The 24,709-nt window shown below is 44.6% G+C and overlaps 1 protein-coding gene across 19 annotated transcripts in view; it reads right to left on the bottom strand.

The window, feature by feature from the left end:
* Positions 1 to 3,306: 3,306 nt before the first annotated feature.
* The window catches only part of RBFOX2 (RNA binding fox-1 homolog 2), a 174,146-nt gene continuing 152,743 nt past the window's right edge, over positions 3,307 to 24,709 (bottom strand). For 7 of the 19 annotated variants that reach the window (XM_030469121.1, XM_030469156.1, XM_030469144.1 and 4 more), the window contains 4 exons: positions 16,884 to 16,926; positions 11,836 to 11,924; positions 10,786 to 10,858; positions 3,307 to 9,644 (listed from right to left, as the gene is read on the bottom strand). In XM_030469121.1, coding sequence (XP_030324981.1) covers positions 9,600 to 9,644; positions 10,786 to 10,858; positions 11,836 to 11,924; positions 16,884 to 16,926 — 250 coding nt within the window. In that variant the 3' untranslated portion in view covers positions 3,307 to 9,599. The other 12 variants (XM_030469129.1, XM_030469164.1, XM_030469214.1 and 9 more) reach the window with 10 other exon arrangements.

Raw genomic sequence — 24,709 nt, 5'->3', positions numbered from 1 at the left:
TCCCAGCCTTGGCTCGAATGGGAAGAGGAAGGAGCCAAAGGCAGAGAGGCTTCTCCAAGCCAGAAGGCTGACTCCCAGAATCTGGTTGTGGGCTGCAGGCCATGACACCTCAGGAGCCCAGAAGTCTCTGCTCCATCTTCAGAGATCTGCAGAAGCAGCCTGTGTTGTCACAGGAAGGAAATAATTCTCTAGTTTTGATTCCAGTTCCCTATCTGCTTCCTCAGTCCTAGGGCTTACACAAAGCAGAAGCCTTCACCTCTGGTGCAGGAGAAGAGATGAGGCCATGCTGGTCACAGCACACTGGGACTAGCTCAGTGGATGGGGACTTGATTTGTGGGGCTGTCTCTACCAGGCAGGAGAGGGAAGGGGAGCAGCACCCAAGGGTCAAAGGTTTGGGCTGAAGGGTTGATGCCAGCCCAGGGTGAACCCAGACCACTGATGGTTCATCCCCAAGGAGGGGCCAGTGTGAGTCACTGGAAGCAGCTGGATAGGTTTTGATATGTAGTAACCCTTCAGAAATAACTAATTTCTAAGCAAGTCCCTTAACGCACAGGCAAGGCTGGCATTGTTTGGCCTCAACTCCCAAGTGCTGGGGTCTGTTACAGTGCTGCCAGGTAGGAAAGCTCTAGAAACATCCCATCTTTGTTCCTTACAAGTTACTTTCTAGGAAGCAACTAAATATCCTTCTTGAAAAATAAACAGATGAGCTCTTGCAGTCATATCTCTGCTTCCCCCCAGCTCCAGCCCTCAAACCACACTGCAATAAGCTCTTCACTGAGCTTATTTTGGCTCACCTGGAGCTGTAGGAGCTTGTGCTGGATGTGTTACACAAGAAAGGATGACGCTTCAGGCAAACTGAGTGCAACCACAAAAATAACATCTCATCTCAATCACAGTGAAGTCCATTGCAGTTTTTCCATTCCACATCCCAGTGTAGCTGCAAATGACAACAACCAAATGTGGCCTGTGCAGGGAAGGAAACGGGTCTGTGGGCAAGCACAGGAGGCCACAGAATCACCTCTTACCTCCCAGGACCCGACCACATAACACTTCCAAGCTCATGCTGACAATGCTACAGTTAGATGAACCTGACTGACCTTTGAGCAAAAGGTGGGACTAGATAACCTCCACAGGTCTCTTCCAACCCAAGTTACTCTACAATTTTGTAATTTTCTGTATAAAGGCAGAAAGGAAGTGGGCAACAAGCCCTTCCTCCCACAGCAGCTGCTGAGCTTTTCCATCAGAAGGATGCTCAGGCTGCTGTCCTGAAGCCAGCAGAATCAACAGCAAGCAGTCCAGCAGCAAAGTCCCAAAAACACATCAGCCCCGCCACTGGCTCAGGGATCTGGGCATCTTTCTGGGCTTTTTGAGCTCGAATCGCCTGATGCAGCTTCTCGGTGCCAGACTAAGACATAGCCTTAGCATTCACACTAGCCTCACCCTTGAACTCTTCTGGAAATTCAATTTGGATCCATAAATCATTCCAACACAATCCAAACAATGCTTTCCAGCAAACGTTACCATTGATTGACTAAATCCCTGCCACACAGCTGCTAAACACAGCTTCATGGCACAAGAATTCTTGCTCAGCAGCTGTGCTGGTGTACCTCAGGCTGGCATCGAGCCTGTCGCCTGGAGCCCGTGTCCAGGTTGTTACCAAACTCTTCTAAATCACTTCCTGATGTGATCAGGATCAAATCACTTCCTTGGTCTCAGTGGATGCCACTTACACATGAAGAAACATAAGGTGGGGCTCATGATCAGCTGTGACTGACTCACGTGACTTATTTTTTATTATAATTGTTTACAGCTTGAAGAAGGGGAATATATTAAACAATCAGCATTAAGTCCCTCAGCCAACTTGTGGTCCATTCAGAGAACCTGTATCAGCTTCCTCTGATGATCTTTTGATAAACCCCTGCAGAGCAATGTCCTGATATTACACTTTTAATGCATTAGTTGTGAATTCCAGGATCAGCCATTTTATGGCTCTGTCTCGTAATGAAGATAGGATGGGAGATCAGGGGTGTCTTCGCTTCACTTTTGAGGCATGCCATTGCACTACCTGTCTCCCAGCAGAGCAAAGCTTTGTTTCATGATCTCTCTCTGTCTCACTGATCCACAGTCCTTTACCTCACTCTTGAGCAACCTGGTCAAGGTGTCCCTGCCCATGCAGAGGGGCTGGAAGTAAATGATCTTTTAAGATCCCTTCCAACCCAAACCATTCCGTGATTTTATGATTCTTCCACGATTATTCAGCCCTTGTTTCCAGGCATCTAATTTTAGCAGCTACTGTTGAACATCCTCTCGAGTTATTGTTAGAATGAAGCGAGGATCATCTGACAGGAACACATTGCAGCTCTTTGGTAAATACCAGGGAAGAATGCTTAAGGAGTTCACGAGCCTTCCTGCATCATTACTGACAGTCCTGCCACCCAGGGACACACCTCATCCCACCCCTTTTGTTCAAAGGGCCTTGCATTTCCAAAAGCAGTATGAAAATCCTCTGCTGGCCCGAACTGTACCAGACATATTTTGCTGTATCATTTCACTCAATTACCAGTTTCCATAAATACTTGCAAATTGGCCACCAGGATTTATTACTGGTTATTTTTAGGATCATTTCAGCGGAAAAAGCTCCTGATTACATGGATACATATTTGCATGACATCTTCCACTTAAGGATCTCTTAAGCACTTAGTAGATTATTGAATGAGAATTCCTGCTTGTCTGCAGTGATGCTCCTTCTATAGGCAGGACAACAGGACCCGTGGTTGGAAGGCATGTCCAAACTCCCTGAGGAAATTTATGCTGAGCACAGGAACACCGCCTTCCAGTTGTGTGTGTTAACTATTAAACCTGTGCTAACACAGACAGCAGGAGGCTGGCTGCACAGGCATTAAATAAAAAGCAGATACTGTAATTTGCAATGGCTCTCTGTATATACTAGCAGGTTCAAACACAGATGAGGCTTGGAGAGAAAGGGAAAAAATAAAAATAAAAATAAAAATGAGGCTCCCAATCCAATCTCAAACAAACGTCCCTTTTCTGCTAACGAGCAGCAACAGGAACGGAAGGCAGGGAAAGGTGTGGGGTTATGGAAAGCTTAGTGTATAGGGCTGGGATTTTGCCAGTGTAATTTGCCAAGGCTTCGCCCTGTATCACTGTGAAGATCTTGTCTCCTACCTCATTCTTCAAACCAGCTTCTGTTCTTTGTATTTTACCTGCCAGGGAGATCAGGGAGATGGACCAGGGAAATTCATCCAGGTGCACTGGAAAACAGACAACACATGGGAGCCAGCAGACTGGTGTTTCTCTCTTTTATTTAAAAACAGTGCTTCATTACCATTTGCAAAGGGTTAGGAAGGGTTTCCCCCCTTGCTTAGAGTTTATAAAAGCCAGCAACATGATCAATAATTTATACACATGGATAGTAATACAAAAAAAAGGAATAAAAGCTAAAGATCTAACTACTCTGACCTTCACAATTCCAGCTACTTGATAATAATAGGAATAACCCAATGAATACTGTATGGTCTGAAAGCTACTATACAATATGATACTTAACGAGGGAGGGCGGGAAGTTAGAGGCTGTCACAAAGCCCTGGGATGCAGATACTGCTTCTCCAGAGTCAGCAGGGAAATGGGACCCTGGGCAAGCGGCTCGGGCGTCCTAGGAAATGATCCAGGGGAAAGGGAACGCATCCTACCCAGGACACATCCTGTTCCCCAGCGGTACCTGGCATTGGGAGGTGCTGGGGAGACCACGTGAAGGGGCAAGTCCGTCGCTGCCACTGGAGGTGCCACGGCATCTCTGCCTTGCACTTTAAAAAAAAAATCTCCAAGTCTCAAGTAGATCAGCCTGTGAGGTCAGTAAAATACTCCACCAGCTCCATATCGCTCTACAGCCCTGGTTCTCACTTTGCTATCAGCCCCACGTTTTAGCTCCAGCTATTTACAAGCAGGATTTATAATATTTTTTTAAAAACCAAAAGCAACCAAACAAAAAGAAAACAAGAAAAAAAACAAAAAAAAGGAAAAAGCCAAAAATCAAATCATATCCCCTGGGATAAAAGAGGAATATTTCGTCACTTGATAATGCAGCCAAATCAAGCTGCCAAAACTACAACACGCGTGCACACAGAAAATACTGTGAAAAGAAAAAATTAGAAAAACAATCAAAACCGAGATTGATTTCTGTACGAAATTCATTCCTCGGGGAAGCTACAAGCCCCTCCACCAGCAGAGAACTAGGAATCTGGCAAGAGATTTATTGACCCACTTCAAAAAACAAAAGAAAAACCCATTCCTAAGATGAACTGGCATTTTGCTAACTGCCAGCCAAATGAGTATTTGGGTGGACGGCTTCAGACACCAGCAATCTCCTGGTGAAATCAGGCAAGATTTTGGGCTGATGCGTTCTACTACGAGTTGAGAGGCAGCGGGGGAAGCTTGTCTCCTGCACAGACCTGGAGCAGCTGCAGCTTGCCACCCCGAGAGGGCAACCACCGGCAAGGAATTGCCTTCCAGGGTTACAAATGGCAACGGAGTTGGGACTTGGACATCCCAAGCCCTGCTTAAGCTGCCACCGGAGCACATGCTGCAGAGGGATGGATGGTGACTATCCTGCCAACTCCTGGCTAGAGGAAAGCGAACCAGGGAGAAACCCAGAGCCTGCTTGAAAAGGGCCCCATTTCACACTCTAGCTATCAGACTCCTGCCTGTCTTGTTGACTGGAGTTTTCATTGCAGAAGAGAAGTTTACCGGGGTTGGAGGGTGAAGAGGACAATCAGTAAGGTGGGGATGGAGGGACGGGGCATTTCAGACATTAACATCACCAAAAATAGTGTTTTATGCAACAAAGAATCAAGTCTCACTGGTGTATACTACAAAATGTTTGACATTTTCCAAGAGCATGACAAAATAAAAACACAAAGAAGTTTACATTGGATGTTCATCTTGTTCACTAGGTTGGGTTTACCCCCCACCCTCCTATTTTAAAACAGTGCAAACAGGTAACACACTTTTAAAAAAGCACCCCTCTGCACCAAGGACAGCATTCCCCTGACCTTGCCGAGCTGGAGGGCCACAGGCAGGCAGCCATCTGCCACCCTGCCCGTGTGCTTTCCCTTTGGAGCTAGACTCAGCAAAAGCTTCCCCAGAGCTGTTGTTTGGTTTTCCCTTTATTGAATTCCTAAGTGCTCCCCAAACCTGTTCTCCACTTGCCTCCTTCTTTGGGGCCAGGATGGGAAATACATACAGGGACAGTCTCGGGGAAAACATAGGTAGGAACTTGGAGGCTCTACTTTGTATTCCCTGCTGTGGAAGCTCTGGGTAAATTTCAACCCCAGAAGCCACCATCTCTTTTCAGACAAGGAAATGGCTTCATTAACCCTTTCACAACTAGCACTCGAGCCAGCTTCTCAGGTCACCCTCCTCAGTGCCTGCTGCACACTTCACATCCACAGATCTCAAAATGGGTGAGAACAGGGGGTAAACTTTCACTTCGCTTCACTTGAGGGACGGGGAAGTGAAGCCTGGAACAGCGACACAACTGCTCCATGATGACCCTTGAGGACCACAGACAGAGCCCTGACCAAAGCACAGGCCTCTGACTCCTGAGTTAGCACTGAAACTCTCTTGGGCACTGAAACAGCAAAGCCACAGCTAATTTAAAACATGGCTCTGTCCATCTGAACTCATGACAAAGGATCCACTTAACTGCTTAACCTCGGAATAGCTGGCTATGGCAGGCTCACACTGACCTCCCCACTGCGTCCAGGTCTCATCATGGTTTTTCTTAAAAAAGTTAACCCACCGACAACAGTGCAGCCACCCTTATGCATCAATCTAAATTACTCTCAGCAGAGAATATGCTATACCAGAACGAATCATCTTTGTACCAGCACAGGTGTAACCAAGAAGGAAAGACAGACCAGCACATTAAATAAATCAACCCTTCAATCCAAAACTCTATCAGTACAATATGGTGTACTGAAATGATACAGTATCAGTATCATGTGCTGACCAGACCTGTTGAAAGACAGTACAAACAGCAACACTTAAAGAAACATTTTTCTCTGCATCAAGAGGAATTCTGGATGCCACCAGACTAGAAGGTGACCAACAACAAGATCTTTGCCAGGCTGCCTGTGTGGTTTCCCTTGGAAAGTGAAGCCCTACTCTGAGAGGGACCCGTGACTGCAGACCCATCCTGGGGACACGCATCAGCTGCCATTGGTCAAATAAGCCAGGGCCCAGTTTAATTTATTGTTATTCATTTTGCATAGGGAGATATAGGCTTTGTCCTCACTTCAGAAGATGGATACAGCCACGGCTTGGCTGCTCTGAATACATCTCAAGCCAGTTCGTAACACAACTGAGTGAAACCAGAGCTGCTGTTTTGCCAAGAGGGAAGAGAAGCTGAATAGCTCTCCTACCACGGCAAAACACTCACTCGAGATATCTCACTGCGAAACTCCAGCTGGTATGTTAAGTTTTTGGGAGGTCTGGTGCTCCAGAGACCTGGAACCAGCAAGGTACCTCCAGCCCCCAGCCATGCAAACGCCTCGGCATTCCCTGCTGCGGGCAGGAAGCCGGGCAGGCTATCAGTCAGCTGCCTCAGCAGGAATCTTGCAGCATTAACTACAGAGTCAAGGAGACACCAGCTGGTTAACGCACTGGAGAAGCCTGGCAGGGAAGCAACCAGAGCATGCCAGACTGGGACAGAGGAGGAAATCAGGCTGGATGGTCTGGAGCGGGTCATGCAGCAGGAGACCTCGGCCTCGCAAAAAGGTTGGGTGCTTCTGCACGAAACACCTCACGCTCCTAATATACTCGGGTGGCCTGAAGCCACCATGCATAGACTCTGCTCGGAGGCAGAAATGGCCTCCCTACTCCCAGAGAGGCCAAGTGGAGGGATAGGGGTAGGGGGGAAGGACTGCAGGCAGCACTGCCAGGGTAGGGGAGGGCACTTGGGGGGGGAGAACCCAGCTTTTTCGGAGCTGCAGTCAGAACCAGCTGAACTGAAATGTAGAAAAGGGGGCAGAGGGGCGAGCAGCTGCCCCTGCCAGGCTTGGCAAGCTGTGCCCCTCTCACTCACAGCCAGCGGATTTGCTGCATGAGGAACTGCCTGTGGGCAAGGGAAGGGATGGCCCCGCTCAGCCTCTCTGCCCCACAGGTGGGTACAACAAGTCCAGTAGAGGCTTTTGCTGCATCTCAGCTCCAGAAGTCCCCTGGCTGCCCTCCGGTGGAAATGGCTCCCCTTGGATATCACTATTTCTACCACAAGTCCTCCCTCCCCTACCCCAAATTCAGACAGTAAAAGCCCCCAAAAACCCCCGAGTCCCCCTCATTTCCTAGATTTTGTGAGAGCCCCAACACCCTGTTCCCCCCTTCCCATTTTCAAGCTAACTAAAATATTTATATACAAACAACAACAAAAAATTGTCATAACAGCAACAAACCAAACTTTGGCTTGGAAAAAAAAATAGTTAAAAACCAACAATAAAACCAGGAAAAAAAAATACAATGTGGCCAACAGGCTGGCAGTTTGGTGTCCCCTTATCTAGCTATTCTTCCAGAGAAACAATAGTTGTAGGGTCTCTAGCTTAACTAATGGCTTCCCCATTCTTGCCCTTTTAGGTGTCTCCTCCCTGCTGCACACAGAGAGGCTACGTCTGTCACTGGGGAAGAGCTAAAAAATGTGTGTTTGTGTGTAGCTAGGCCAGAATAACCTCCCCAGGAGCTCTGCTGGTTGCCACTGCTTAGTGTTAAACGCAGGAGGTTTCCTGTTGTGGTATCAGGAGAGGATGGAGGAGTAGGTACATGACAAGAGTTGCAGAGGTCCCACAAACAAGCCCACACTCCGAGCAGCCTTTCCAGGGGTCAGTGAGTTCACCCCAGTACCAACCAAAGGAGTGAAGGCAGCCTAATAAAACCACACTTCTGCATTTCTCTAACCTGTGGTTAGAGGCCCTGTCTCTGAGCACTCAGGTTACTGGGAGCACTCTCGGAGCCAGCAGTGGAGCAGGGAGGTCTGGAAAGCAGCAGCTCCCTATCACAGCACAGCTCATGCAGTCATCTAAAAATGCTGACTTTGAAACACAGCAAAATTACTGTAGATAAGAACAGAAGAGAGATGTGGGAGTCACGAAGCCCTCCCCTAAACAGTCTCTCTGCTTCCAAATATTGTAACATGTAGTGTCTATATGGACTCAGTAGACCAGGAGCATGGCCTTCTCTGAGAAGCTGGGCAAAACAGACTCAGGGGCTCCAGCAGAATTACATAAGGGCCTGGAAGTTCCTATGTATTCATAGCTTAAGCAAACTGCTTCTGCCTCCTCTTAAACTCCTGACTGAAACAAAACTACCTCAGGATCACGTTTAGATATAAAAGACCCTCTTCCCCCACACAAACCCACATGCTTGGCCCTTGCCTCAGCAGCTTATTCGTGACCTATTTTTCCCTCACTCGTGTTAATGTCAAACAGATTACTTGAGGAAAAGCCCAGGCAGTTCAGAGTGGACAGGAGAGACCTTGCACGCTGGACCTCGGAGCACCTGAGCACTGTGCTTGGTTCTTCATCTAGCTTGCTTCCTCTGCAAGGCTGCTTCACCTCTGCAAACTTAACCGCTTGTTGTCCACAACAGAGGTACTCTGTGTGATGCTGCATTCCACCTGCCACTCTTCGAGGGAAGAAAGGGAGGAAAGGGACAGCAAGGGAGAAAAATCTTGGAAAGCAGGAGGGAAAACTAAAGATAGTTACAGCCACCAGCAATGGACAACAAGCAGCTAGAATAAGTGTGTGTGGGAAAAGATCATCCTCATCAAAAATTCCTTTCAAGGTCTTGTCCCCTGTACAGCAGATAACAGCCAAAGTCTTTGGGCAGGTTGAGTAAATCGGAAATCTTCTCTTGACAAGTCTAAAAAATCCTGACACTGCTGAAACTGTCCCAAACCTGTGCATGGCAGATGGTGATAAAAATGAGGAAAGTCTCTGCATTTCCCCCGTTTCCAAATGTAAATGACTATTTCCCACCAGCATGTAGGTCCAAGCGACAGCCAAAGAATTCTTCCTTCTGTAGACCAGAAACACGGCAGGTGGAGACTTCTCCCTCACATCCTCCTGTCTCAGAGGCATCAAGCACCAGACCCAGGGAAGTAACTCTGTCTGTGTGCTCCTGATTAATTGCATGATATCGGTTTTTAACAGCTTTCCTTATCGCTAATCGCCTTTTCCGTGATTGGTAGGATAAGCTATGCACCAACATACAGACACGGAAATGCATTATTTTTACCACAGTTAAAAAAAAAAAAAACAAACCAAAAACAAGAAAAAGAAACCAAACAAAAAAAAAATGCACAATCTTTGGAACAAAAGAATTAAAGGCAGAAATTTAAAGGAAAAAAAAATACATATTCAAAGAACATAGTGAGGTATAAAAAAGTATTTTCTCTTTTTTTTTTTTGTTTTTTTTTTTTTTTTGTTTGTTTTTCCTCCTCATCTTGCTATAGAGTTCCTCTACTAGTAAATATTGCAATAGCCAGGCCTCATGAACTGGGGGGGCTGTCCCACTTGCAGGGGGCTCACGTCACTTCAGTAGGGGGCAAATCGGCTGTAGCCACCTCGGTATAAACTCGCCTGTAGAAATTAAATGAGAAAAGAAGAGATTGTTAGGGGGTGAACTGTGAAGAAAGGCTCGAGGACAGGACTCAAATGCTCTAAGAAGGACTGACAGACATGTCCTGGCACTGACCCACCACCACCAGCACTTCTAAAAAGCGAGAGAACCTTCCCTGCTGAACCAAAGGCATGGCTCAGGAGGAAAAGCTCATAACAAGACAGCTAGAGGTGAGGTTTGGTATGTCTCAGTTTAAGGGATTTCAGTATCAAAGACAGGACTCATCAGTCTAATCTCTGAGATAGCTGTCCACCCTGACTTTCTAGGTAAGAGACGAAGACTTCTAGGATGCTCTTCACCTCACCTTAAGGTAAAGGTCTAAAATAGACATAATGTCCTGGTATCCTAGAAGTACCTGTTTTTCCTTCATCGACCCTAAAGAGAATCCAAATGATGAGCTAAGGCTTAGATGGAAGTGCTACACTGCGGAAATCTATATTTAGGTGTCTTTTTCTCTGAACACATTTGTATTCCAGCCTTTGCAACAACACTGCACTGGCTAGGAGCAGATGGGCAAGCATGTGCTTTCAGCAAGCTCCTTCACTCCCCTCCGATGCCAGCATCCCTCATTCCTGCCCTTGCATAACTACTGCTGGCAGGCAGGACACTGCATCCTTCCACTAGTGGAAGATGGAACTAAGTGGAGCAACTTTGCTGCAAAATGCATGAGAACATTTTATTCCCTTGCTTCCTAGAGTTTATTTTTCAACATTACCTGTTAAAGTTGATGAAAACAGCATGAAAGGGTGTCTTCCACCTCTAACTACTGCTGACTTTTGCTCTATGTATCACCTTGATACAGTTCTATTGACCCACTAAAAATGTTCTGGCTCCTAACATTTCTGGTCTTTCTTCTGCCATCTCCTTTGTACTAGGTGATGTGCAAGACCAAGTAATAACTGGTCTACTACAGCCTGGCTCCCTTTCTAGTGCACACACACAAACCTAAGAATGCAGAAGAATTGGGAACAGCAGTTCAGCTAAGGACCTCCTTCCTCAACAAAATATTTTCTGGCTGAAGTTTCATTACCTGACACCCAGTGAACAGCTGTTCCCCATGCTGGAAATGAGAAACAGCACAAGAAGAAATATCCCACTTACCACAGCTCCAACTCCGTAGCTAGCGGCAGGGGCAAGGGCATGGTAAGGATCTGCTGTGTACACCCTGCCATAACTGAAGAGAAGGAGAAAAGATACACACACACACACACAAAAAGAAAAAAAAAAAAAAAAAAAAGAGAGTCACTTCAGAGGCCAGAGAAAGGAGCTGTCTGACCACAGGCAATGGAAGAAGCAGCATGCCCTTCTATACACATGTATGCATACATGCGCACACATGCACACAGGCAGCACCTCTTCTAAGAGATCCTACAGGCATGCTGCCATGTGTTGTAGGAAATGGGCAAAAGAATGGCCTGCAGGGAGGAATGTGGCAGAAGCCATGGGCTCGACCTAAAGGAAAGAGGTCAGCACCTTTGATATGACAGCTGGTGCATCCCTTACCTCGCATGATGCAATTTTGGAGGAGAGTGCCTGCTGGCACTAGCAGTACTGGCACGGCAACAGCTGCTAAATGGAAAGCAGTGAGGGATTCTCCAGAATGAGAAGGGAGTATGAACTTTAATGGGTCTCACATATGCTAGGATTAAAGCATGGCCTCACTGCACAGGAGATGAAAAAATCTTAACGCAAGCACGCTGATGATGATAATCCTTTGTATCTATGCAGAGCTGCACATTAAAGCATCCTAAAGTACTGTATGAGCTGAGCAATTTTTACTTTATGGATGGGGAGAGAAACGGACCCAGTGATTAAACAATCTGCCCAGAGTCACAGAGCAAGGAGCTGGCAAGGCAAGCCAGGTCTTTTGACTCTGAGGCTGTAACCACACTGCCTCCTTTGTGCAGAGAATCACACAAGGATAGGGAAGAGGCCAGGATTTGTGCCAGCTCACATACACCGGAGGGCAACGCTGCCCGGGAGCAGAGAGACAAACCGTGCATTCAACTCTCTCACGTTGGGCTGTGCATGCATGTGTGTGAGTGCAAGTAAGACAAAGAAACAGGGGAAAGAAACAGAACTACTGTAATGGATCAATGCTCCTTGAGTCCCTGAGAGCACAGCAAGCATGGACACCTCCCCCTTACATACCCATCGCTGTAAGCTGCTGCAGCGGCTGCAGCGGCCGTGGCTGCTGTTGCAGTAGCAGGTTGTGCATATCTGTAGGCTGCGTACCCACCCTGCAGGAGAGAAGAGAACTGACTTTACAGATACCTGTCCACCCACGCATAAAAAAAATAGTAATCCAAAAAAAAACAACAACAACAAAAAAAAAGTCTCACACATCACAAGGAGAGGAAGTGTTTCAAACTGCATCAGCTGCCATGTTGTGTCCATCAAAAGCATCGCTCATTAACTCATGTACATTCCTTTCCTTAGAAGGACTGGGGAGACTCTTCCACTGCCCCATTTAGCAGAGGAATAAACTAAAGCATGCCTGAGCATGGTTATATCACTGCAGGAAATTAAATTTGGCATGGAGAAAAGCTGAAATCTGGCATGGAATGTAATTTTTGTGTCCCTTTCCTCTTACACTGGGGAAATCAGTGGTGGGCACTTTCTGTGAGGTGTGTATTTTAGAAAGGGGACCATTCAGAGAAATTCCTCCTTTGTTCTCCCTCTCTCTCTTTTTTAAGCCTGGGAAACCCAGAAGACTAGAATTTAATTTGGTCCAGATGCTTAAAAGTCTCAATAGCTGGAGAAGCCAAAAAGCTGGCCAGAGGAGATAGTCCCTGGTGGTCTCAGGGTTGGCAAAAACCTGACTGTCATTGACACTAACCAGATCATTCTCCCCTCCCTACATTTAAGAAAGAAATGGGCTGGGGAAAAATATGCCAGAACGGTCTGTACTGCTGCTGAATTTCTGCCCATGCAATGCACCTGTAATAAAATTCTTTAAAATGCTTACACTTATAAGAGGTACTTATTAAAAATGTACTCACAACTAGGCTGGCAAAATGTGAATCCTGACCCAGAGGCATGCCTGGAACCAGTCTCCTCCTGGAGCTCCCACAAGAACAGGAGCTCCTGGGGCAAAGGGAGCTGGCTCAGACAGGGGGCTCTGCACATCCTACAGTATTGAAGGAGAGAGGCCACCCACCTTTCAGATGAGGGGCAAAAGTTGCATGGCAGGCAGCAAAGAGGGCTCTGAAGCCCAGGATAGATCCTTCTTTATTGTACACTTCTGAACTCATTTTTGTTAACTTAGAGGGGGCAAGGCTAAATGAACCGTAGCTTCAATTGGGCAGAAACAAAATGAGCCATAATTAACATCAGAAAACTCCAGGTGGCTTCTGGTACCTTTTTTTTTTCCAAGTGACATTTCAGAGTTTGAAGGACCAGAAGGCAGACGTAGGCTTTTCACCTCCTGAATCAGCTCAGCATACCTCTGCCACTTCTTCCCTAGAGATCTTCTGACTACATGTACCTATATCAGCTCTACTACAGAACTCTGTTTGATCAATAGTGCCCGGTTTTGGGCTAGGTAGTTTTTAAATTAGAAGTAATGATTTTACATTAATTTTGGTTGCTTCTGTGGGGCCTGTGCTAGCCCTAGAAAGGTCCCCAAAACATGCCTGGGGACCATTTCCTACGCTAGAAAAGAAGGACTTACAGACTCATTAATCTTCTAGTTAGTTAGCAGAAGAGCGACACAGATCTGCAGCTATGAAACACAACAACATTGGCTGAAAGGGATGTCATGTTACAGTTTTTCCCTTTTAATCTCATCTAGCTGTTTCAACACTTGTGTTTCGAACTGATAGTTTGGGGAGGTTTTGCTTGGGTCTGGCATGCTACCATCATTACACCCCACCTCCAAAACATGATGAAGGCAAGAGGAACGAAGTGCAACCTTAACTCCAACCAAACCTTCATTGACCTCAGCAAATGAAGACAAAACTTTATGCCTGTTATCACAGTGGTTTTAAGCTTATGAACTTTCTGAACCCTTGATGGGGTCTGTCACTTGGTCATGGCGTATGAGCCATTTTCACCCAGCCCTACTCTCTGCCAGGCAGCTGACTTCAGCACACACCCAGCTTCCCCCTCTTCTGCCCCACGCTTGCCAGCCACATTTCAGATCAGAAGCCATTTCACATGTGCCTGGCACATCCTCTGAACATGACAGCGAGATGCAGTTTGAAACCATAAAAGGGTTATCATGTAATTCTCTTTTAATTCATGTCTCTCATAAAGGAAAATGAAACCAAATCAAAATGAAACAAAACAAAACAAAAATAACAACCCAAAAAAACAAAGAAGAAGAAGAAGAAAAGAGAAGAAGGGTCGGAATCAGGTGTGGGAGGGGGGGGGATGGCGTAACATTTATTAATCAAAATTAAAAACTAGGCATGCTGACATCTGGAGCTAGAACAACCAGCAAAGTCACCACGTTCAGACTCATATTGGCTAGTTCTATCCATCCCAGCATTCTCTTGGGACAGCAGTTTGCCCTAGGCTCTACCACAAGCTCAGTGAAGTACACAGCCTCAAGTACTAGAGCGTGCAGCCACAACAACCTGCTATTACGGAAACAGTCAGTCACCACTGGAGTTAACATTCCAACCTTAACAACTCCCGCAGCCTCCCGCCCTCGCCCCCCAGAATGGCTCCCACCCTAGCCCTGTCCCACACCACAATGTTAATAATTATAACAAGCAATAACCCATCTGTTATATCAGAGAAGGGAACAGAGACTCCACTGAGAGATTTAGAGCGGGATGTTAACATTTCTCCAATAAAAGACAAAACAAACAAAAAAAAAAAAAAAAAAAAAAAGAAGAAAAAAAAAGAAACAAAAAAACAGGAGAAATAATTCATTGGAGAAATGAAGTTAAGAAATAGCTGACATGTGTATTGCTTTTTAACCATGCACTGATGCAAAATTGAAGCTACTGTTAATTTAAAAAAAAAAAAAAAGTCAAAAAAGAAGGAAAAAAAAAAAGTCACAGGATAGAGGTACACACACACAGGCAGGCCTGCTCAGTTCAAAGCGGTCTGCAAGCTCTACTTGTGTGTACCTCAAATAAAACGAAAAATGGGGATTATAATGGCCATGGTACATTCCTGTCACAGGAGCAATGAGTGTGGACAGCTGGGGGATTTCTGACACGGGGATGTTTTTAGCATGACCAGGAGGTCCAAATGCACCAAAACATGGTGAAGGAAAGAGGAGGAAAGTTGTGACTATTACTTGTTATTTCGTAAATGCTTTCACTAAGCTTTGTACCAGTACAGAGCAAAGGAGACATCCTGCAGGTTATGCTCCTGGTCTCCATAACTAAAGACCTACTACGTTTCCATCAATGTGTCTAAAACCCTGTTCAGCTTGTCCAATGCACCAGTTTCCTCCAGCTATTCCTGCTCACACAGAATTTTAGCTGGTATGAAGAGCTCATCCGTAACCCCAGCTACATGGTCCTATCACCCCTAGTGATTTCTGATGCTACTCACTTTAGGTACCTTAGTAAATATAACCTATAATGGAGTAGAACATCTTCAAATGTGAACAACTGTGTTTCCCAATTAAAAAAAATTATTTAAAAAAAAATAAAATTTAAAAAGGCCCTTGTCAGCTGTACCACACTCCTCTCCCAGTGCCACAGCCAAACAGCAACAGAAGACACCACTGAGTGGTGAAACCCAGGACAACTGTGCAAACTCCTACTCCATCTATTTAAGGGCAGTGACTCCACAGGGACAGGTTTTACCCAGCTAAGTTCAGTTTTTAAGATCTTTAGCCTCATCTCCTAAGAAATGAGTGTGGCTGAGCTCTTGGTTAAGATGTTACATCAGAGACATTTCCATCAAAGGGACAGTTGAAACACTGCCTTGACAAGGAAACAGGGGAAATAAGGAAAAGGTTTACGTGTTTTTACTGGGCAGTAATGACCAACTGGAGACCGAAAAAAAAAAACCAAAATGGGTCCTTTCTAGTACAGTCTTTTGGATTGCCTGGGGAGCGCACAAGAGAGATGAACACAACCCTAAAGGTTACTTATCTTAATTCGAGTTCTCTTTCTCTGGATATTGTGCCAGTGTTGATGGGTCTGTGCTAAACCCCTTTACCTATGTGAATGAGTAGGGCTTGAGCCTGTAGATCTCAGCTGTCAAACAACTGTATTTGCTTAGGCATTGCAAAAACCCAAATTTAAACTGACTCTTCTGTGATGTTATCATCCTTGGCTCATGAATGAAGCAAGAAAATATTTTTTTCCTTCTTTAACATTAGACCATAGCTTTTTCAATATTGTCAGATATTCTCTGAAATAACATAAACATGGCAAAACAACATATATAGGATGCTGCAATCCCAACTAAAGCAGCATTTCAATTACTGAGCATATTAATGTAGATAAATAAGCACTACACAGTTTAGCTCAAAATAAGTCCATCTTCTCTTCCACTCTTCAGGTCCATATTAGATGATCACTCCAAAAAGAACATGAGGAAATCCAAAACTACAGCTTACTATGTCAGTGCGTACTACGGTATAAGCCTCCCTTTTCTTTTTGCCTTGCTTTAGATGGGCACACAAAGTGTGTTGCTGGCCCTCTTTACTCCAAAGAGCCTTTATGCCACTAAGACACAAGCATTCCCATACCCCTGGAGAAATGTGTAGCTCAGGGTACCAGTAAGGTACATTTGACCACCTGCCAGGTTTAGGCAGTGAGCCCAATTTTAGGATCTTTTATTTATCACACCTCAAATACGTCTTTCCCGCCCCAACTGCTCTACAACAGAAGAAGAAGAAAGGGCTAGAACTGTTTCCAGCATTTCTGTATTAGAAGGGTGGCATACGTGCACCAGAAATGAGCATGAATGAATTAAAAGAGGTGACAGGACAACGGTGTCCATTGCAGCAGGTGCTTCTACATGGTAATGGGACAAGCATGAACCTTGTTAACCCTTCCATTGAATTTATGTGATTGGTTTTTTTAATGACATGCCACTCTGTGTGAAATCTGGACACACACTGCCCTGCTAGAGCAGGGGCTTGTATCACACGTGAGTCTGCGCTGCCCTAAAAAAGCCTCTGTTCCCATCTCTAATGTGGTGCTGGAATGGTTAGTATAATTCAGTTTTTTCCACTGCAATCCACAATCTGATCGGTTGGCAGGTCACACTGGCACTCCTACCTGAGGTATTTTAGCGCTAATGATTGGTTCCTGTAAGACTATTCTATAACAGAACACAGGAAGAGCAGTTCAAAAAAACACAGCTGTGGAAAGAAACAATCATACAAACAGCCCACGGAGGGGCTCACCAGCCTTTTCTTTCCAGTGGATGCAAGCACGCTTTTCACAGGCAGGAGCAGTCTTCGCATGGGTGGGTTTGTTTGGGTTTCCCCCCCCCCCAGCCCAGATTGACCCCGTTTGCAGAAGAAAGGTAACCTTTCTTATCATTCGAAATTAAGTAAGCCCTTTGCATCCTGGGGCAGAATTCAGGTGTCTTGCCAGAGTTGGATGCATCCAACAAAAGATGGATTGCCTTCTTCACAGAAGAAATGGCTAGCAGGATGGTTGCCCCAGGAAAGAAAAAAGGAGTGAGGAAGAGGAGAAGGAGGAGGAGGAAGAAAATGAGGTGTCAGTGCATAACATGTATGCAGAAAAAGCAGCACAAACTTGGGACACTTCCCCTGCATCTCACCTACCACTGACCACTCCCTGCCAGCTCAGCTCACTTCCACCCTTCCTTGACACAACTCAGAAGACCTAAGGGAACTTCAATCTAACTTTTGCCCCCAGGTCCCAAATGAAGTACTCTCTGCAACCTCTTCCACAGCATGGACAAGCCTTTCACAGCAACCAGAATGATGTAAGCACTGCAGTGAAAAGCATGACAGAGCAGTGGGGCTCAGGAACACTAACATCATTCCACCTCTGCCAAGCAAATTGTTTTGAAGTGTAACTTCATATTCGATTATAACTTTTTCCTGAGCTCCATCAGAGGTCTCTGAGGAGCAGTAACATCCACCTTGATGAGTACCATCTTTTATCATGCTGCTTTCTGACACTGTGACCAGTGCCACCAATAGCAAAGTCATCAGAAGTCCACCTAACACTTCTAACATGGCTGGGGGGCTTGGTTTTGTGTTATGTGATGCTACTGCTCTGCAGCACCAAGTGGTTACAGAGATTCTCTGTTACTGGAGTCATTTGCCTTAAAACATGTTAATTAAGTCTCCTCACCTGAAATGGAAGCTCTGGAGGAATTTTCTCAAAAGGAACAGGGAGTAGCCCTGGCCAGGCTTCCCTTTCAACATCACAGCCTCTTATGTGCCATACTCTGAGGGCAGAGGCACTAAACATCACTCATTTGCTTGCTTAAATGCTGTAGAAAAGGCAGTGGTCTGAAAAGCTGGTGGTTTGGGAGTGAGGTAGGAAGAAATAGAACCCTATGTAGTTCTTGACACAGTTTTATAAAAGAATACTTGACGAGGCAGATCGATTTTTAAAGGTCTGCACATATGACAGTATATGCAAGAATGAAGAAACGTACTCAGTATCTCTGCATTCAAGAGAGCACGTCTCCCACCTGCTTTGTGTTGGGAAAAGTGCCTTTGCAAGATCTGACCCTCCACATAAATAATAATATTTAAAAGCTGATTCCATCCATTATCTGGAGGGTAACTCCAGTGTTCTCTTTATAAATATCAAGCGTAGCACCTTCAAAGGAGCAGGAATATGAAATCCATGCTGACAATCGTGCCACTACTCAATACAAAACTTTCCCAGCTCCAAACATCTATATTACTTAAAATACCAGGAAAGGGAACTCTGCTAGAGCTAAGCAAGCCACAAGGTGTGCTTGTCAACAGCGGATCAAAGCATTTTGGCTTTGAAAAGTATATTCCTACCATAGCTGCCCTGCAACAGCTCTGAATCTGAGAGGAAATCGCTTTTCTCACTAGCCCGTCAGAATCTCTCCATCCACAACCCACCTATGTAAAACAGATGCCCTGGAGATTTGCAGTACAGACTGGCTGAGTAGGATAGAGACAATGACAGGACAAAGTCTCCCATGGTATCAGAGCTAATTCCCAAGACAGGAGGAGGCTGCTGACTCTTCTAACCGAACATCTCCACATATTTGTACTTTACAATTCCCCAAAGAGGCAAGAGAATCTAGCCTATTTAGGTATCCTTTCTAGCAGAGAAATGAGATGTCAGTTTTCACTCTAGCACCTCAGTCTCCATTTTTAATCAGTCCCCAGGTCTTCCCTGAAGGGATAATCTCCACATCCCAGTGGCACACGAACATTTTTAAACATACAGCTTGCTCAGTTCAGTGTGGGCTGCATGAATCAAACCTGAAAGGGCCCCAAAAGAGAAGAGAAAGGGGAGGGCGGAGGGGGAGAAGGAAAACAAAGGTCTGAGGCTAAACCAGTCCTGTTATTTTTATGTCCGAATTATTTAAACTAAAGAAGTGTTGAGAGAAATTTTCAATTTGCTAATAATCTCAGGTTGATTAGTAGCAGTGTGCATGTGGGGGACAGGACACCCAGTAAACTGACCCTGGCAATGATCAGGAAACCCAAAGGCTTAGGTCTTGCACCCAGGGGCAAGCGCAGTGACAGAGAAGCATGCTTGCATTCCTAAATATATAAATATATATCCACAAGGAAGAAGAAAATTAAAGTAAATGATATTTAAAAAACCAAACCAAACCAAACCAACCAAAAGAAAATAAAAAAAAAGAAAAAAAGAAAAAAAAAAAAGGCTGGCTTGTCAGGGGTTGGGGACAAGAAGGCTCCGGTGTGTGTACTTACATAGAGGTCAGCACCGTAAAATCCGTCCTGGTAAACCACACTGCAGAAAATCCACACAAAAACAAAAAAACAAAAAACAAAAAACAAAAGAACAGAAAACACATTCCGGTTATTGAGGACGGCAGCATGCACATGCGTTTTACACAGGCAGGTGATGTATGAATCCACAACCTGGGCTTTTGGCAGGAGCAAATCAGCGAGAGAATGTGTGTGCGCACGCACGCCAGACGGCTCCAAGTCATCTTCCATGACATGCAAAAGGAGAAGGGGCGGGCAGATGAGGAGACAGTATGCAAAGGAGAGAGGGAGGGGAACCACCATCTTGTACAATAAAAATACTCAAAAAGATCAGTGTCCTGAAGAAGAGAAACCAAGGGTTTAGAAACCTCCGCTCTGGTTATTCTCCTGGAATGATTTTAGTTACCCCCTAAACACATGGAAACGTTGGCTTCGTGAAGTGGGCTTGAGAAATTGAGGAGCCCTTCAGAAAGCATCCCACAGGGACTGGAGTCAACTATGTCAGAAGCACGTTTCACAGAGTCGTGTATAATTACATCTTTCGAGCTTCACAGGGCCGCATGACTTTGTTTCTGACATCCATACATCACCTGCTTTTACCCTGCACATTAGACATGCGATAAGATTTGGCTGATCACACAAGCATGCAAAGTATTATTATTCAGCATTTTAAAGAACCAATGCAACACCTCAGGAAAACAAGTCAATCAATTCTGATCAAAGTAAACACAGAGAAATGTAATTAAAAAGAAAAAACCAAAAATACCCACAATGCATTGCTTTCACAAGCAGAGATAATGAGCTAAAAAGGTTAGGTGACTCGTCCAAGGTTCAAGAATTGAAAGGTGCAGTAGTGGGAGTCCCCGGTAGTAACAGCCTATTCCATAGCAGAGAGCAGCAACTGGCAGGGTTTCCATGGGATGGTGCTTTTTCTGCTTTAAGCCATCATTTTCTTTCTCTCAGAACTTCAAGCAGGAAAACTGCTAAACCAGAGCCTAGGCTTCCCAAAGAGCCACTCTTACCAGGGCACTTGCTAACATAAGGCTTCTATGCAGCTCGCTTTGGGACAGGGGTTGGGGAAGGATGAGGAAGGAAGAGAGGGGATGCCCCCCACCCATTTGAGTTCAGGGTGTGCTTCATAATGAGGAATATCTTCCTGCTCTGTCCTCTAAATAGCTCCACACAAACTTGCTCAGGGCTTTTAAAAGCATTAGTCCTACCTATCTGTGATGCTCATGGACCTGATGTGCATGACTTACCAATAGCATTAAGGGAAAAGAAGGTATGGAACGCTAGCTTTTTCTTTAGATTATCCATTTTTACTCATCAGATGGAATGTGAAATGCTGCCAAGAGCCTGCCACCCTCAGACACCCACCTATTGTAAGGCACACACACACAAAAAAAAGCCCAGCAGATCTCGCCAAAATTCTGCATGCTATTACTAAAAAATAAAATAAAATTTAAAAAATCATCTGTTGCAGTGTTAGCTACTGCTTGAATAATTTAGTCTTGCTGTCTTCCCCAGGTAAAGAACACTCCATTCCCAATGGACAGAATTACTACGGTCTCCAAGAGCACTGTGAGCAGATAAGAAGATAGAGACCCTTGTTAGAAGAAGAGGGGAGCCACTTCAGCAGGGAGAAGCAGGCCATGAGATCATTTTTGTTGAAGCTAATTTTTTACAACCACATAACAAAGAATTTGGCTCCTGGGGCGGTGACTTACATTGCTGGGTTCTCTATCTAGGACCAGGAGTGTTTTAGCAGTGATACTCCACCTGCTCCTGCAGGAAAGGCAAACGCATGACAGAGGAAGTGACTGTTGGGTTTATGAACATGTTAGTAGCTTTAACAGTTATTCTGAACACAATCAGATGGATGAACATAAGCATTACCACATTGGATCAGGCCACTCACTACTCCTGTAGCTTAGATTCCTGTCAGCAAGAGATGATAGCATCAGCTCTCCAGAGAAAACTACAAGGCTAACACTAATAAGACTTCCCGAGTCCAAACAGCAAAGCACATGTGCATCCCTCCACCTCTCCTTCAGTTAGGACTCGACTGACACCAGCTGCCAGGGCTGAAATTCATCAAGCTTTATTTACATGCTGGAATATCCATATTTGTGGTTGTCAGTGCTAGCGAAAATTGAAGTAATTCCTCCAGTTGCGTACCACAGAGAACGTTCTGGTTATGTAGACTAACCAGAAGCATAATAAAGCAGCCCAGCACCCACTAAATTTTGGTGGCATCTGCAAAGTCCACTAGCTGAGCTAAAACACATTCATGGAAAAAAGAAACACGCTGGTTTTGTAAAACAGCCGTCATAAGCCATCACATCACTTAAATGTACCAACAGACTTTGGTGTAAAAGGAACCACAAGGCCACTTCAAGCCCCAAAAGTTCCCTACTGCCTTCTATCTAGTTTGAATTTTATCTGTTTTTGGCTTCTAGTCAGTGAATCCTCTATGTATTTACACTCCTAACTTAAATTATTCTTTACTGTGGCAAGCCTGCTCTTCATATTAGTACTTAATGATCATGAACAAGTCAATGCCTAGCGCACAGCTTGAGAAATAAAATGGAAGTAAGCTTACTTAGTTTAAGCTTACTGAGAGTTTCACAGTAAGCAAGTTCTTCTTCAAATTGACTTAATTCTTCCAGCTTTTGGTCTGAAGTGTAATTTGTCAGTATTCTTGTTTAGATAGCACAGCCTCTAAAAATCAGGGCAATATTCCAGAACAGGTTTTACTCATGCTATATATCAGAGATTATGTCTTCTTCCTTCTATTGAATACAGCACTGAGTTAAAAATTGAAGGTTGCCTTTGTATTCTGAGGTCAGGCTTGGGTAACTATCTAACATTCTCCCCAGTGGTCTGAACAATTGCTTTCTAAGGTATGAATAGCCTTCTCTATGCCCATACTTAAGTATGTATGCTCCACATTTGCACTAGTAAATCTTGGTTAGAAGTCTTGCAATAAATGTTAAAACTAATAGGAACAATGTGATTTCTTGCACTTTCCTCTGGAGTACCTAGCACTAGACACTGTCAAGACTTACTCCAACCTGAATGGCACTCAGGTCTGATCCAGTATGGCAATTCCAATGAGCTTTTGTTTAACTGTATTCTGTGTTTTTTGAATTCTGCAGTGACACCATTAAGTTTTGTAACATAAACCCGATTGAGGTTTGCGAAAACCAATTCTTTCCACCAGGTTTGAGTTAACCTGCAGCTTACTTTACTGTGTTCTTCCACATTACTCACTATGTCTTCATCACAGGTGTTGCAGACTGATTTTATGGTGTCATCTTTCCACTGGCCAGAAAGAAAGCAACTGATGCAGAGTGAAGTGTCAGGAAGGGGCGCCTGCCCCTGACTCCGTGGAGTTCAACAGTGCCCACAATGAGAGGTGGCTATCCTACAGGTTACTACAACGTGAACTGGAACAGCACATTTTGTATTATTCTGCAAGGAATCAAATGCCCTCTACAAAGTATCTTGTAGAGATTCACACTGTGATGACAAAACCCACCAGAATCTGTTAATTACATTCCAGTGCTGGTGACTCGTGGCAGTTCTGGGCCATTTGTGAACCTGCCTTCTTTACCACTGCCCTGCAAAAGCCTACTGGATAGTAAGCTGCCCATGAAGACATGGAGTCAGTCAGCAGGGTCAGACAAACTCAACATAATATAAGTAAATACATTCACGAGGCAGTATTTGGAAGGTATGGTCATTGAAGCCCGGCCCATATTCCAAATGGAAATAAACATTTTAGATGGGACTCAGGCTGCATTTATATCAAAGACAAGCCTGGAGTCCCTCCCATTGAGCCACTCGTGATGGCCTCTTGCTAGGAATGCTCCAGCCATTACTCCCAGGGACGAAGAGCACATCCCCCTCAACATATGGCAGCACTCAGCTTTGCTTCTCTATTTCACTGTGGAGCATTTCCTAATCATACCAGACTGGGTCATTTTTGTATAAACAGACTGATGAGCTGCAGGGTCAGAGGTTGTGGTTGGAGGATATAGAATTATGAACCACAAGCAGTGACAAAAAGAGGTGGATCTGAAAGTCCAGAAGAAACACGGTTTGGAAGGCAAACATGTTTAGACAGAAAGGTTTCGTTTAAAGTCTTCTGGTGAATTAAATACAAACATTGCCAGATTTGCTAGACAGATACAGGACCACTGCAGCTTGCTTCCTTAAGCTCTACTTGAAATATCAGACTGAACTCCAAAAAGAAAGGGCTGCATCACTTAATCTGCTACAGAAAGTATTGCAGACTTATCCAGCATATATCAGGCCATATTCTTACACTGATGTGTGTGGCCTCCACCTCCCTTTTTAATAAAAGATTTATAATTTATTTTCTTCTCTTCTGAGGCTACTGTAAAGGAAAAAAGGGTTCGTCTACATCTCTGTGTTTGAGGATTCATTCCTATTCCTATTCTTTTTGAGAATGTTGTCTGGATATTATGGTAAATAAAATTCCAGAGGCAGGCAATATGCATAAAGCATTCTCAAAATGAGAAACAAAAAGACAGTTTAAAAGGGATTTACTGGTTTATCTGTACCTTTCATCACACTTAAACAAACAAAACTGGCATACAAACTTAGTTCCCTGTATTTTTAAATAGCAGAATGCTCTTCGTAACAGCATCTATTCCACTGCATTGCCAGTGAAAAAGTCAGAGGGCAAAAAATGCTAAGGCCACGCATTCACCATTGCTACATACAATATTTAGAAGAACGCTGCACTTCCGTTCACCCTATATCCCAAACAATCCCAACTTTAAATTAATGGACTTGATTGATCTTTGTTTTAAACCTTTTTAAACCGTCTCCAACAAAGAAAGCAAATCCATTGTGGGTAACTGGCTCTTCTCTGTCCTACTGCCAGATGGTGAGGCATGAAGGTAATGGATAATATTCCTTACTCCTGGATATGAAAACACAAATGAAGTGCAAAGAGCGAAACAGTTTTTGGGAATTTTAGACCTTCTCTCTTTGCGTTCTTCTCAGCACATAACATACTGGGTCAATGGATGATGAATACCACATAGACAAATTGAGAAAATTTCAGATGAAATTTATCAGCACTTTAAGCTGCTGCAAGTACTGAAAATTGTTTCAAGAACTTTGTGCATAAAAATTTAATTT

The sequence above is a fragment of the Calypte anna genome, chromosome 1, assembly GCF_003957555.1.
Source record: "Calypte anna isolate BGI_N300 chromosome 1, bCalAnn1_v1.p, whole genome shotgun sequence".
NCBI lineage: Eukaryota > Metazoa > Chordata > Aves > Apodiformes > Trochilidae > Calypte > Calypte anna.
Note: the sequence above shows the minus strand (reverse complement) of the source record. Positions and strands in the feature narration are given on the sequence as shown.